The sequence below is a fragment of the Canis lupus genome, chromosome 7, assembly GCF_011100685.1.
Source record: "Canis lupus familiaris isolate Mischka breed German Shepherd chromosome 7, alternate assembly UU_Cfam_GSD_1.0, whole genome shotgun sequence".
NCBI classification, from domain to species: Eukaryota; Metazoa; Chordata; class Mammalia; order Carnivora; family Canidae; genus Canis; species Canis lupus.
In genome coordinates, this window is record NC_049228.1 from 79,365,012 (window position 1) to 79,378,633 (window position 13,622).

General features: G+C 48.9%; 1 protein-coding gene across 3 annotated transcripts; it reads left to right on the forward strand.

Annotated features, from left to right (window-relative positions):
• The first annotated feature begins 1,004 nt into the window (after positions 1-1,004).
• C7H18orf32 (chromosome 7 C18orf32 homolog) lies at positions 1,005-5,743 on the forward strand. 3 transcript variants are annotated; one of them, XM_038543983.1, is made up of 3 exons: positions 1,005-1,161; positions 4,212-4,399; positions 5,045-5,743. In XM_038543983.1, exons 2-3 carry the CDS (start codon positions 4,235-4,237, stop codon positions 5,108-5,110), a joined length of 231 nt encoding a protein of 76 aa, XP_038399911.1. In that variant the 5' UTR covers positions 1,005-1,161; positions 4,212-4,234; the 3' UTR covers positions 5,111-5,743. The 3 variants fall into 3 exon arrangements, with proteins under 3 accessions (XP_038399911.1, XP_038399912.1, XP_038399913.1); XM_038543984.1 differs by lacking the exon at positions 1,005-1,161 and adding an exon at positions 1,463-1,767; XM_038543985.1 differs by lacking the exon at positions 1,005-1,161 and adding an exon at positions 2,094-2,336.
• The last annotated feature ends 7,879 nt before the right edge of the window (positions 5,744-13,622 follow it).

Genomic DNA, 13,622 nt, shown 5'->3' on the forward strand with positions numbered 1-13,622 from the left:
GTGTTGGTTGTCTTTTATTATTAAACATACTTTGGGGTACGTGGGTGGCTCCGTGGCTCAGCATCTATCTGCCTTTGGCTCAGGGTGTGATCCTGGGAGTCTTGGGATCGAGTCCTGCATCAGGCTTCTCACAGGGAGCCTGCTTTTCTCTCTCTACCTGTGTCTTTCTCTGTGTCTCGTGGATCAAATGAGTTCTTATGAATAAAATAGTCCCGTGGGATCCCTGGGTGGCGCAGCGGTTTGGCGCCTGCCTTTGGCCCAGGGCGCGATCCTAGAGACCCGGGATCGAATCCCACATCAGGCTCCCGGTGCATGGAGCCTGCTTCTCCCTCTGCCTGTGTTTTTTTTTTTTTTTGCATCAAATGGAATTTGAGCATGGGGATATTTCTTAATTTTTTTCCAACCACGTTGAGATTTAACATTGATGTACCCAACTACAATTAAATCAATAGCTTCTATTTGATTATGCATGTCGCCTGGTAAATTTTTGTACATTTTCGTTATCCCAGAGGAACCCTGGCAGTAGTTTGGGGTCACTCCTTACCAAACCCTATACAGCCCCGAGCAACCCTTAGGGAGGTTCACCTAGATTTGCCTTTACTGGCGATTACATGCAAACCAGGTCACAATGTGTGGCCCTGTGGCCCTGTCTTTTTAACTTTGCGCGGTATCTTGAAGGGCAGATCGGTCCTGCGTGTTCCCATTTCTCTTGGGTCCATACTAAGCAGAACTGAGTAAAGCCGCCGCCGCCGCCAAACCCAGCAGTGCGCTCAGCCGCCCGGGGTGGACGAGCGCTTAGGACGATTCCCTGCCCTCGAACTTCCAACCAGCAGAGTGAGCAGCTGAGCACAGCGGCCCCTACGGCGGCGGCCCCTACGGCGGCGGGCCCCCTGCACCGGCGCTGTCCGTCCCTCCTCGTCCCGGGTTCGTGGTCCGCGCAGGACAGCCAAGCTCTGCCTCGCCGGCCGCGGGCTCTGAGCTCACGGCGGCCGCGCCGGAAGCCAGCCCGCGCCTCCGCCTGGGCGTCAGCGTTACGTCCCGCGCGCCCCCGGTGACGCAAGCGCGCCTTTGTCAGCATCTCTTGCGGTGCCCATTGGCTTGGCGGCAGCACGTCCCTCCTCCGAAAGCGCAGACGCTGCCGCTTGGACCCGGTGGTCGCGGGTGAGTGGGGCCTGGCGGGCGCTGGCTGGCGGCCGGGGGCTCGGGCGGCGGCGGGCGGCGGCGGGCGGCGGCGGGCGGGGGCCCGGCCTCCGCGGGGCCGCTTCGCAGGTTCCGGCCGGGCGGCGGCGAGCGAGCCGAGCCGAGCCCCTCGCGGTGGGCCTGCCCCCGCGGCCCGCCTGCGCCCCCGGCTCCCTGCGCCCGCCTCTCCCTTTGTGCTGCTTCTCCGCGGCCTGTGCCGTCGGCTCCCCGTCGCTGTCGCTGTCGCTGCCGCCGCCCGCCCCGCCCCGCCCCGCCTCCCTGTGCGTCCGGTCGCGGACCCCGGCGCGGCCTGCCCGGCGAAGTGAGGTCCCGAGCCGGCTCCCCGGAGGGACCTGCCTGGTTTCTAAGACGGCCTCAGCCTCTCGCTGTGGCCGCCCTGTATTCGCCGAGATCTTGGACTGAGCCGAATGAAAGAAAATTCCTCTCCTCCCGCGCTTTACATCCATGGTTGCTCGCTTGGTCGTACTATCTATCTGAGAATCAGCTTGGCGAGAGCAAAGGAGTAATCATCCTCTCAGGCTCTCACAGCCACCTTCTAGCCCTTTCCACAGTTTGCACGGGTATGAGGTAGGCTCTCACCCCGAAGAGTCGCACAAGGACCGAGGAGGAGACGGAGCACAGCGGCTTCGCTGTGAAGAGAGCCAACACGTCCCTAGAGAAGCCCTGCTTATGACATAAGTGATTGGTAGCACTTGTTCCCCAGAGTTCATTTGAAACACAGTAACTAGTCGTAGGTGAACATGAACCTGTGATGGGCTGCCAGCTGTTAACGACCTAGTCCTGGGAACACCATCAGCTGGTTTCCAAGACGGGTCGGCGGGGAATAACGTAATCATTGTATTGTTGTTGGGGGAAAAGCCAGGAGCATTGAGCTAGGAACCCAGAATTGGGCACTCTGGTCTTAGCCGCCTCTAACTACTGCTGAGCTCACAGGTGGCACCTTAGGATCCGTTGTTGTTGCCGTGGTAACCCTTGCATGGAACCTCAGACATGCACGTGCTTTTCTGAGCTTGCATTTGTTATTAACATCTAATCCGCATCTACGACCCTATGAGACAGGCTGTTGTCTTCATTTTCCTCAGGAGGGCATCAAGGCACAGACTCCTTAAATGACTTCCTGAGAACACCATCTCCAGGTGGTAAAAGCAGGTCTCAAAATCGGCAGCTGCCAGCCAGTCTGCTCTGATTCTAAGACTCTGGTGCCTGTAAGCGCCGCAGACCTAAACCAGACCACCTCTTGAGTCTCTTCAGATCAAATTATAAATGTCTGTGGTCAGAAATAATGATTCCTTGAAAATTGCTGAAAAAGACTCACTACTCAGTTTGATTTATTTTAATCAGAAAATATGTCCTTTAAAATTTTGGAACAAAATATGTTGGTAAATTCTTAAATTGTTACTTTAGTTTGACCTGGGGACAATTTTTAAAGAATCCGGTTATGAATCCTTTATAAAATAGTTGATCGGTCCGTAATGTACATTCGTATGCTTGCTTGTCTATAGCCCTTGCGATTCATTTCAAACCTACATTCAGAACGGATTACCGTAACGCTGCTCACCTGTATTGTGAATAACTTATTTTTTAAAAGATTTTATTATTTATTTGACAGAGGGAGAGGGAGAGAGCACACAAGCAGGCAGAGGGAAAGGGAGAAGCAAGCTGCCTGCCGAGCAGGGAGCTGGACATGGGGCTTCAGTCGCAGAACCCTGGGATCATGACCTGAGCCGAAGGCAGACAACTGACTGAGCCACCCAGGCGCCCCTGTGAATAATTTTAAGTTGCCTTAATGTAGTCAGTGCTAATTCCTTTGCCAGCAAGTACTACTTAATTTATAATATTTTGAAAATAAGAAATTTTAACATCTTGAATTACTAGCTTCAGACACTATTCTGAAACATCTTAGTTTTTCAGGTCTACTCTAAGGGATTAAAAATTCTTGTAAATTTAAGAGGTCTTTGGTTCAATAGTAGGGAAGTAGTATTGGTTCTTTTTCAAGAAATTGCTGACTTGGGGAAATTCCAAGATAATTCAAAATCATCAAGGAAGAGGTGTTAACTTTAGCATGCACGTACCTGTATGGGGGAGGGCCAGAGAGAATCTCAAGCAGAGTCCCCGCTGACCACTGACACACCCCACACACACACACACAACTCGGAGCGTGATCCCAGGAGCTTGATCCCACAAGCTGAAACCAAGAGTCAGACTCTTCACTGACTGAGCTCCCCAAAGGGTGTTAATTTCTTGAAGTGGACAATGGTACTTATAACAGTAATACCAAGTAAAATGTTTTTATTACTCAGTTTACCTTAACTGCTATTTTTTGAAAAGATTTTATTTGACAGAGCACAAGCAGGGGGAGCTGCAGGCAGAGGGAGAGGGAGAAGCAGGCTCCCCACTGAGCATAGAGCCTGGCGTGGGGCTCCATCCCAGGACCCTGAGATCATGACCTGATCCAAAGGCAGACATTTGACCCACTGAGCCCCCCAGATGCCCCCCCTTCTTGATTGCTATTAAAAAGGAGAAAAGTATATCAAAGGATTTTGGGGGGAAAGTCCAGCTGGTTTGTAGCCTGTAGGTCTTCCAAAGTGATACCTTAGTGAATTCCTTATTACAAGATGGACCCTTAGCCTTGGAGGTTTAGCCAATCAATACTGTCAGTCTCTGAAGATGAGTGGGCTGGAGGTTTTGAGGATTACATGAATTGATAATGCAAAGGGCCTAACTGCCTAGTACCCAGCAAAAGCTAGGGTCTTTTCCTTTATCCTTAAATTTATGGTTGGGAAGCAGTGATTGGAGGCGTTTGGAGGCAGGTACCTCACTTATTTCCATGTCTACCATGTCTTATTCCTTTACAGAAAGCAGCACTTTAATAGACTCGTGCTTTCAGCTAATGAATGATTTAGGTTTTTCCTTTAATGCAGAAGTAGTCCTTTCAAATATCTTAATCTAGATAAATTCCTTCAGTCATTAATCCATGATGAACTCATTTGTTTTTTCACGCATGTCTGCAGTTCAGGAACTCCAGCCTGGGAGGATGGTGTGCATTCCTTGCATCGTCATTCCAATTCTGCTCTGGGTCTACAAAAAATTCCTGGAGCCATACATATACCCTCTGATTTCCCCCTTTGTTAGCCGTATGTGGCCTAGAAAAGCTCTTCGAGAAACAAATGATAAAAACAAAGGGAAAGTAGACTGTAAGGTAAGAACATTAAAGTACCTTGAATAAGGGTAGGTTAGGAGGGTGGTACTTACAGTCAGGGTGAAATACTTGGGGCTCTATCCCACGGTCCCGAGACCATGGCCCAAATTGAAATCAAGAGTTGGACTGAGCTAACCAGGCACTAAGGCTTAATTTCTTTTTTTAAAATAAGGGGATGAGGATGTTTTCTAAGTAATTAACATTTGGTTTAAACTAAGGTTTTAAACTAGACTTCTGATTAGTGTGTTTGTTCCTTGTCTTATAGTCAAGATAATAACCAGTGTCTCTTGGCTGGTAAGAATAATAGTAAATAGCTAATGGATAAGAAGAGATGATACTTAAAATATGCCTGTTTCACTGATACCTTTGGTAAGAGAGTTAGTCGGAAGGATCGTAGAGATTTACAAAAAAAAAAAAAACAAAAAACGAAATGGAGTTATTTTTTAAAATGAGTATTTGGACAGCTCTGTTTTTAGCATTGGTTCTTATTAAGTTCAACTTCACCTGTGTTCTGTATTAATTTAGCCACTGTGTTCATTTCTAGAAGCAGAGTTCTTTCATTCTGAAATTTGTTGTCTGTTTTTTAAAGAGATTTCTTATAATGAGTTGTAATAATATCTAAAAATAGGTTTTCTTTAATTTTAGGGTACAGACATAAATGGATTACCAACGAAAGGATCAACGGAAATCTCCGATAAAAAGAAAGACTAAAGTAATTGTTCCAAAGGATTTCATTGTTTTAAAAATGGACCTGATAATATGAAGCACCTTGCTTGTAATTGTCTCTTACCTTTTTTCTCTGAGACCAGAAATCGAGATAGCTTAGATACTTACCTGATATTAATCAGGAAATACATAATTATATTTAAAATGTGTTGTTCTATTTAAAGATCTCATTCTGAGTTCCTATTTCATTAAAGTAGCTTTCATTTCTGTTACTGCAGTTATGAATAAATAGAAGGTTTATGCCAGTAGACACTGCTACTAAATCCGTACTAGAAGGTCCTTGGGCCTCTAGCTCTTGTTCAGGCTCCGTGAATTTGAGCAGAGTGTGATGTTACTGTGAAACTGTGGAATGAGACCGCGCTGTGAAAGGAAAGGGAGTTTGGGGAGATGATGAGGACTCGAAATATGAAGATGTAATTCCTGTCCAACACAACGGAGCAGCCTGCTTAGGCGCGTAGTAATTACTCTTACTGCTCTGAGGAGGGTAGACATGACAGGGAGATCAGGGAAACACCTTTGAATTTTTTACAGAATATACCTAATGTATATTATAAAATCCTAATCTTTGTTGCATTCCTTCTGTTCTTACAAATTAAATTAAATATTCAGTTTACTTGTTCTTTTTTCTTTCACAGTTTAAATATTTTAAATGGATAGTTTTTGCCACATCAGAAAGCAGAATTACAGTGTAATAACATCTGGATAGTTGTGAAGCAACAATCTTTTTTTTCTTTTTTTAAAGAATAGATTGGGGCAGCCGGAGTGGCTCAGCGGTTTAGCACCGCCTTCAGCCCAGGGCGTGATCCTAGAGTCCCAGGATTGAGTCCCACATTGGGCTCCCTGCGTGGAGCCTGCTTCTCCCTCTGCCTGTGTCTCTACCTCTCTGTCTCATGAATAAATAGATAAAATCTTTAAAAAATAAAAATAAAGAGCAGATCGTATCCAGTGTTGTTACATAACAAGACACTCCAGAATTATTGGTTTCTAACACAGGACTGGGGAGTTCTTTGCTACTTTGGGTCTTGACATGGTCTTTCATTCCTGGGCCTCTTACATTAGTGGAGGGATATATAAATATTCAAAGATGCTGAGCCTTATCTTTACATGGAATAAGGAATGTATTTATTCCTTATGGGGTTAGAAGGGACTCCTGCCCTTGAAGTCCTCGGTTCTAACTGAGGCTCTGGTAAGCTTTATGTATGGTCAAATCATTCATTCACCCTGGATTTCATTTACAAATCAGTAGCTTTTGGGGGATCCCTGGGTGGCTCAGCGGTTTAGTGCCTGCCTTCAGATGGGCGTGATCCTGGAGTCCCGGGATTGAGTCCCGCATCAGGCTCCCTGCATGGGGCCTGCTTCTCCCTATGCCTGTGTCTCTGCCTCTCTCTGTGTGTCTGTTGTGAATAAATAAAATCTTTAAAAAAAAAACAAAAACAAATCAGTAGCTTTCAGTTTTTCTGCTCCAATCCACCCGAAGAATAAGGTAAATCCCCTTTAGCGACTATACCTAGTTGATGGGGTGGTGGGTTTTTTTTTTTTTTTTTTTTGCACAGGACAGCCCCTGATTAGGTTTTGTTTGTTTGTTTGTTTAAGGTATAAAAGCTATATTATAAAAATTGCAGATGTTGAGGCACTTGGCTGGCTCAGTGGAGCTTGCAATTCTTGATCTCCAGGTTGTGGGTTCAAGCCCCACGTTGGGTGTAGAGATTAAATTCTTTTTTTAAAAAAAGCTGTTTATGGTAAAAATGCAAGAGCAAGTTAAATGAACAGTTGATGTTCTACCCTTATTCCAGCTCCACAGGTGTAACCACTGTTGGTTTTTGTGTAGCTTTTTTAAAAAATTTTTTTAAAGATTCTATTTATTTATTCATGAGAGAGAGGCAGAGGGAGAAGCAGGCTGCATACAGGGAGCCCGACGTGGGACTTGATCCTGGGACTCCAGGATCATGTCCTGGACCGAAGGTGGCGCTAAACTGCTGAGCCACTGGGTCTGCCCCAGCTTTTCTTTTTAGTAGGCTCCACACTGGGTGTGAGTTTGCAACCCTGAGGTTTAAGACCTGAGCTGAAATCAAGAATCCGACACTTGACCGACTGAGCCCCCCAGGCACCCCTCTAGCAACTTTCTTGTTTTTATTAAATACATTTTTCTTTTTTTTTTTTTTTTAAGATTTTATTTATTCATGAGAGAGGCAGAGACAGGCAGAGGGAGAAGCAGGCTCCGTGCAGGGAGCCTGATGTGGGACTTGATCCCAAGACCCCAGGATCACAACCTGAGCCAAAGACAGCTGGACCACCCAGGTGCCTCTAAATACATCATTTAAAGAAAATCATAATATTGCAAGGATTATAATGTCCCTACTCCCTTAGTCTCCAAAGGCATCACTCATTTGGCTGGTGCTGTATCTTGTTCTATCTCTGTATTTCTAAATAGTACAGATACACTGCTGTTTTTGGAGTTGTCAGCTCTTACTTGCTGTCATGTTCAGATGTAGCTGTCCTACACTGTTTAAGTCCCTCTACCACACATCCTCCCAATAGGTTTTTGTACTGTTGGGTTGTCCTTAGTATCTCGTTCCGAGTGCACCAGGTGCCTTCCATTTGCCCCTCCAGATCTATTGCCTCTATCCTTCCTTGCTGCCCGAGAAACCTCCAGGAACTACACCACAGACCTCCTCTGGCCTCTAGGTTCTGTTGGGTTTAGCCCGCGGGGATCTGTAGCAGGGGGAAGGGAAGGAAGGTGGGAGGTCAGGGTATATACTTCCCTTCGCCACGTCCCCTCAGGGCATCCTCAGTTCAATCAAGATCCTCAGCCAGACGTCCCTGCACCTCAGGTTGGCCACCTGCACATGACCCTTCAGTTTCCCCTGACCTCCCTTTCACCTTGTCCGTTGGATCGATCAGGGTGACAGCCTCTCTTGCTGTGGGCTCTACTTACCGCATCATCTCAAGGGTGCCATCCGCTTGCCAGGACACGGACAGCGTGGCCGGCCTGCAAGAGCTCCTTGAGGTGCAGCACGTGCGCACCTGGTCCCTGCCTTGTCTCCAGCTTCCGCGGTCCCTGCTCCATGTCAACCTGGACAAGAAACTGTAGGGAACCTGCAGGACCAGTGTGTGGTAGAGTAGTCACAAAATACACTACACACGGGGGGCCTGGGGGGCTCTGGGTGAAGCATCTGCCTTGGGCTCTGGTCAGGTCCCAGGGTCCTGGTATCCAGCCCCATGTTGGGTTCCCTGTTCGGCGGGGTGCCTGCTTCTCCCCCTCCCTCTGCTGCTCGGGTACATCTAATCCAACATTCTCATGTCTGCTACGGTTAAGGCAGGTAGCGGAGATGCTGGCACAGGGCAAGAGTGGGGCATCCTGCAGGATTGCTATGTACAGATTGCAGAGGGCGCTGTTCACATGGACAGCAAGATCAGTGACGCCGCCCCTCCTCTGTATTGCACACCCACAGCCGTGGACAGAAGCCCTGCCCCTGACTTGGAATTCAGCAGGGGAGGCTTCATACTTCCGTGGCACGTTCCTACTGCGGCATAACAAATCACCACAAATTGAGTGGCTTCAAACAGCACAGATTCATCACCTCACGGTTTCTGCAGGGCCAGAAATAGATGTGGATATGGCTGGATTCTCTGCTCAGGGTTTCACCAGGCTCAAAACAGGATGTTAGCCATGTCTGCAGTTCTCATCGGGGCTTCCAGGTCCGTGGTTGTCAGCAGAATCCGTTTTCTCGCTGTTAGTTTGTAGGACTGAGGTCCTGCTCTTCCCCCTGGTCAGCTGGGGTCGGTCCTTAGCTCCTGGAGGCTGCTCGCAGCCTTGCCCTGTGGCCCCAGAGATGGCTTACAGCAAGGGCGGCCACAGCACGCCTCTCTGACTTCTAATCTTTTTGGGATTAAATTAGACCTGCCCAAATCATCTGATTTAAGGTCAACTAATTTGGGATCTTAATTACATCTGCAAAATCCCTTCAATGTCAGTACCTAGGTGGGTATTTGGTATTTGGGAGAAAGTGCGTGTCGCTCAGGGGTCAGGAATCCAGGGCACCATCTTAGCAGTCGGCCTGCTACACTCGTCCCCTTCCCTGACTAATGACTAGTCCTTCAGTTACTTGGGGATCCATTTTGGATCTGGATACCATGGGCTCCACCGATCAGCGCCCCTGGACTTCACTGGTTTTAACCTCTGAAGAGTTTATGATCCTGAAATTTAAGGAGCTACTCAGCCTTTTCTGACTCCAAATTGGATCGCTAGAAATAATTTCAGATGGGGGCAGGGGAGAAGAAGAAAGGAATTAATAGTGTATTTCATAGAAGGGCCATAAATATATAGAAACACATGTGTCAGCGGGAAATGCAAATTAAAACTACAATGAGAAACCACCAGAATGGTTAAAATTAAAGATCAAGTGTTGGGAGGATAAACAGAAGGGGTTCCTACACGCTGCTGGTGGGAGCATAAATTGGTACAAGGACTCTTGGAAAGGAGCCGGCATTATCTGGGAAAGCTGAACATGCATATACACTTATTTCTAGAGTCCATATTCCTACAGTCTAGAGTCCAGAGAAAACTGTGTACCTGTGTATCAGTAGGCATACAAGAACATTCTTAAAATCACTGATTATGGCAATAGCCCAAACAAAACAAAACAACCCACAAAAGTCTATTTAAAATAGGAAGGAGGGACCCCTGGGTGGCGCAGCGGTTTAGCGCCTCCCTTTGGCTCAGGGCGCGATCCTGGAGACCCGGATCGAATCCCACGTCAGGCTCCCGGTGCATGGAGCCTGCCTCTCTCTCTCTGTGTGTGTGTGTGACTATCACTAAAATAGGAAGGAAAGGGGACACCTGGGTGGCTCAGTGGTTGAGCATCTGCCTTTGGCTCAGGGCATGACCCTGGGGTCCTGGGATCGAGTCCCACATCGGGCTCACCGCAGGGAATCTGCTTCTCCCTCTGCCTGTGTCTCTGCCTCTCTTTGTGTCTCTCATGATTAAATAAAATATATTTTTTTAATTTTATGTTAAAGATTATATCAATGTATTATTTGTAGAATAACATTAAATATAGGAAAGATGCACTAATAAGTGAAGAGTTTTGGAGAGCTGATCCATACTGCTGCTGTTGTTTTTTTTTTAATTTTTTTTTAATTTTTATTTATTTATGATAGTCAGAGAGAGAGAGAGGCAGAGACACAGGCAGAGGGAGAAGCAGGCTCCATGCACCGGGAGCCTGATGTGGGATTCGATCCTGGGTCTCCAGGATCGCGCCCTGGGCCAAAGGCAGGCGCCAAACCGCTGCGCCACCCAGGGATCCCTGTTGTTTTTTTTTTAATTGTGGAACGTGTGATACATAAAAAGAAATACATAACTGACAGCTTTTTTTTTTTTTAAGATTTTATTCCATATTGATAGTGTTTGCTAGAGGACTGTGTGCCATTTGGGGTCCATTGCCACCTGTTTGAGGCGGTGGAACCTGTGATGTGTTGCCTCCTGTGACAGTGTGATTTAAAATTAATATATGTGCAGTCTTCAAGTTCTGGCCCAGAGCTCCTAAAACTCTTGGAATTTCCTACGTGAACAGAGTGACAAAGGGGTCTTTTAATATGTTAATGAGTAATTTGAACCACACCGTAGGATGTGGGCTGGTTGCTGGGAGACCCTACCAACTCCACGGGAGTCCCAGGAGGGGAGGAGGGTGGAGTCAATCGCTAAAGACCAATGATTCCATCAATCCTGGCTATTTAATGAAACTCCATAAAAACCCCAAAAGACAGGGTTCACAGAGCTTTTGGATGGTGAACGTATGTGTGTGGAGGTGTGGAATATGACGCTCGTAGAGATCATGGGAGCTCCTCTCCCTTTCCCTATAGCTGGTCCTATGCATCTCTTCCATCTGGATGTTCCTGTATCCTTTTATAATAAACCAGCGATCACTTTACTAGTGAGTAAAACATTTCTCTGCGTTCTCTGAGCCACTCTAACAACTTAGACCCAAGGGGAGGTCATGGGAACATTGGCTTTATGGCCAGTCAGAAGCACAACCTAGACTTGGGATTGGCATCTGAAGGAGGATTGTGAGGGAGTCCTGTGGGACTGAGCCCTTGACCTGTGAGAACTGATGCTCTCTCCAGGTAGGTAGCATCAGATGGAGTTGAATTATAGGATGCCGGGCCAGTGCTGGAGAATTGCTTGGTGCTATGGGGAAACCTCCCACCCCAACCCTGGAAATTGGTACTAGAATCCTTTTAGCCCCATTTAAATACCACAACCTCTGGGAAGCCTTTCCGTCCCTTCCTTTCAGAGGGTCTCTTGTCCTTGTGCTCTGCAAGCTCCATACAGGGCTTCTCCTTCAGGGAACCTTGTGCCACAATGGATAGCTGGGCACCTGCTGAGTCTTGCACAGGATGGTGAGCTCCTTGCAGGTAGCCACCTCCCAGAAGACCCTGGGGAAGACATTTTCTAAATGTTGTGGAACTAAACAAGAAAAAACTAAGCACGGTTAGAAATTGCCATATGCTACACCAGCAAATTAACTTAGATTTCTCCTCCTGGTCTTTTTTCTTTTTTTAAGATTTTTTATTTATTCATGAGAGACACAGAGACACAGGCAGAGGGAGAAGCAGGTTCCATGCAGGGAACCTGACACAGGACTCGATCCTGGGTCCCTAGGATCACACCCTGGGCTGAAGGCAGTGCTAATCCGCTGAGCCACCTGGGGCCCCTCTACCCCTGGTCTTTAGTAGCACATGAAAGGGTCAAACAGTTTACCTGGTGACCCGTGGAGGGCTGGGAGGTTTGGGTCCCTGCTCTCCTGTGCTCTTCCTCTAGACTCCCCCACCCGCATTCTGCACCCCACGGCAGGATAGCGCAGGTGAGGCCCCAAGTCCAGGCTCCTGCTGCTGGCTTCTGGGGGGCTTTGCCTGGTGAGGCCGGCAGCCGCATCATGGTCCAACCACATCCTTCCACAAACAGAGCTGTGCCCGTATTAAAGCGTTTGACCTGATTTGGTTCATTGGCACCGATATGTCTATGTCCTCTGAGACCAGGTACATTTCTCCACATCTTTTTTGTATCGTTTGTACCCAGTGTTACGGAACAAATTGTGTCATGCACCCCTGCACACACACACACACACACACACACACACACACACACTTTCTGTGTTGAAGTCCTGACTCCCGGCACCTCCCGGCACCTCCGAACCTCACCCTATTTGCAGGGAGGAGCACTGCAGGTGAGATTAGTTGAAATGAGGTCATAAGGATGGATCCTAATCCCACATGACTGGCACTCTTACCAAAAGGAAATCTGGCCCCAGAGACATGCGAGAAGGCAGGGATTGGTGACCCCTCTACCAGCCACGGAGCTGCAAAGGTCGCGGGGTGAAGCCCTGGCTGCAGCCCGGAGGCCCCGGACAGCTTCTCCGTTGCAGCCTCTGGGACAACCAACCTTACCGACCCCTTGATTTCGGGCTTCCGGCCTCCAGAGCTGTGAGACCACGCACGTGTGTTTAAATCGCTCAGCTTGTGGGGCTTTGTCACAGCAGCCCTGACGAGCACGCGCGGGAGCCGCAGTCCATTTTGCTTGGCAGGAGCAAGCGACTGCGAGGAGGTCGGTGTGAACCTCCGGCTCCGCCGGGCGCCGAGGGAGCCCTGAGGCGGCCTCTCCTGGGGTAAGCCTGGGCTCGGCGGCCCGACGGCTGCCTTTGGGCTCCAGGTGCCACTTGCTAGTCTCGTGACGTCGGGAAGCCTATTTAGCTTTGGACTGGAACATGGGGACGAGCACACACCTACCTTGGAGGGCGTGTGACCAGCAGGTCAGCACAGTCCACACTTCCCAACCGCGCCTGGCCCTGGCTGTTTTCTGGACGAATTCATGAACTAATATTAGTTTGTGACTCATGCCGATTTGTCCCCAGCAGGACAAAGACGGTGACACTTGCAGAGTGGGCTTCTCCTCCTCTAGCTGTTTGTGCGGCCACCAGGCTGGCCCGGGCCCCTGTCCCCAGGCTCCGCCTCGGAGCTCAGGACATGGGGAGACACGAGGAGACGCGGGACGGCAGGTGGGGGTCGCAGGGATTGGAGGTTCGCTGCGGCCTCTCGGTGGCCACGCCACGCCGTGGAGCCGGCTGTGGCCACGCCTGATGACCCCCAACAGCCCCCGTGAGCCCACAGGGCGCTCCCCTCTGTCACCAGCTTACTGGCTGCACGTCCCTGGCACTTGGCTCCTCATCTGTCCAGGGAAGGGACTTGGTCTGGTTGCCGACGTGCCCTCCCCGCCGTGATCCCCACGACCTGCCGGTGGGACCCAGCCTGAACACAAGTGGGGACGAGACTCTTCACGGCTCTTGCAGGCAGACCATTTCGCTTTCACTTGACTATTGTCAAGAGTTTCCCGGGTCGCCGGGGTTCTCAGCTCCCCTTTCTCACAGGGCTGTTTGGAGACTCAACTAAGAGCGCGGCGCATGGCTCGTCGCGAGCAGCCCACGATGCGGATCGTCATTTG

What these genes read in the sequence shown, in the direction of transcription:
- C7H18orf32 (XM_038543983.1), top strand. Translation starts at nt 4,235, where the DNA reads ATGGTGTGCATTCCTTGCATCGTCATTCCAATTCTGCTCTGGGTCTAC. An exon ending in AAGGGAAAGTAGACTGTAAG is followed by an intron (nt 4,400 to 5,044) that starts GTAAGAACATTA and finishes CTTTAATTTTAG; the next exon opens with GGTACAGACATAAATGGATT.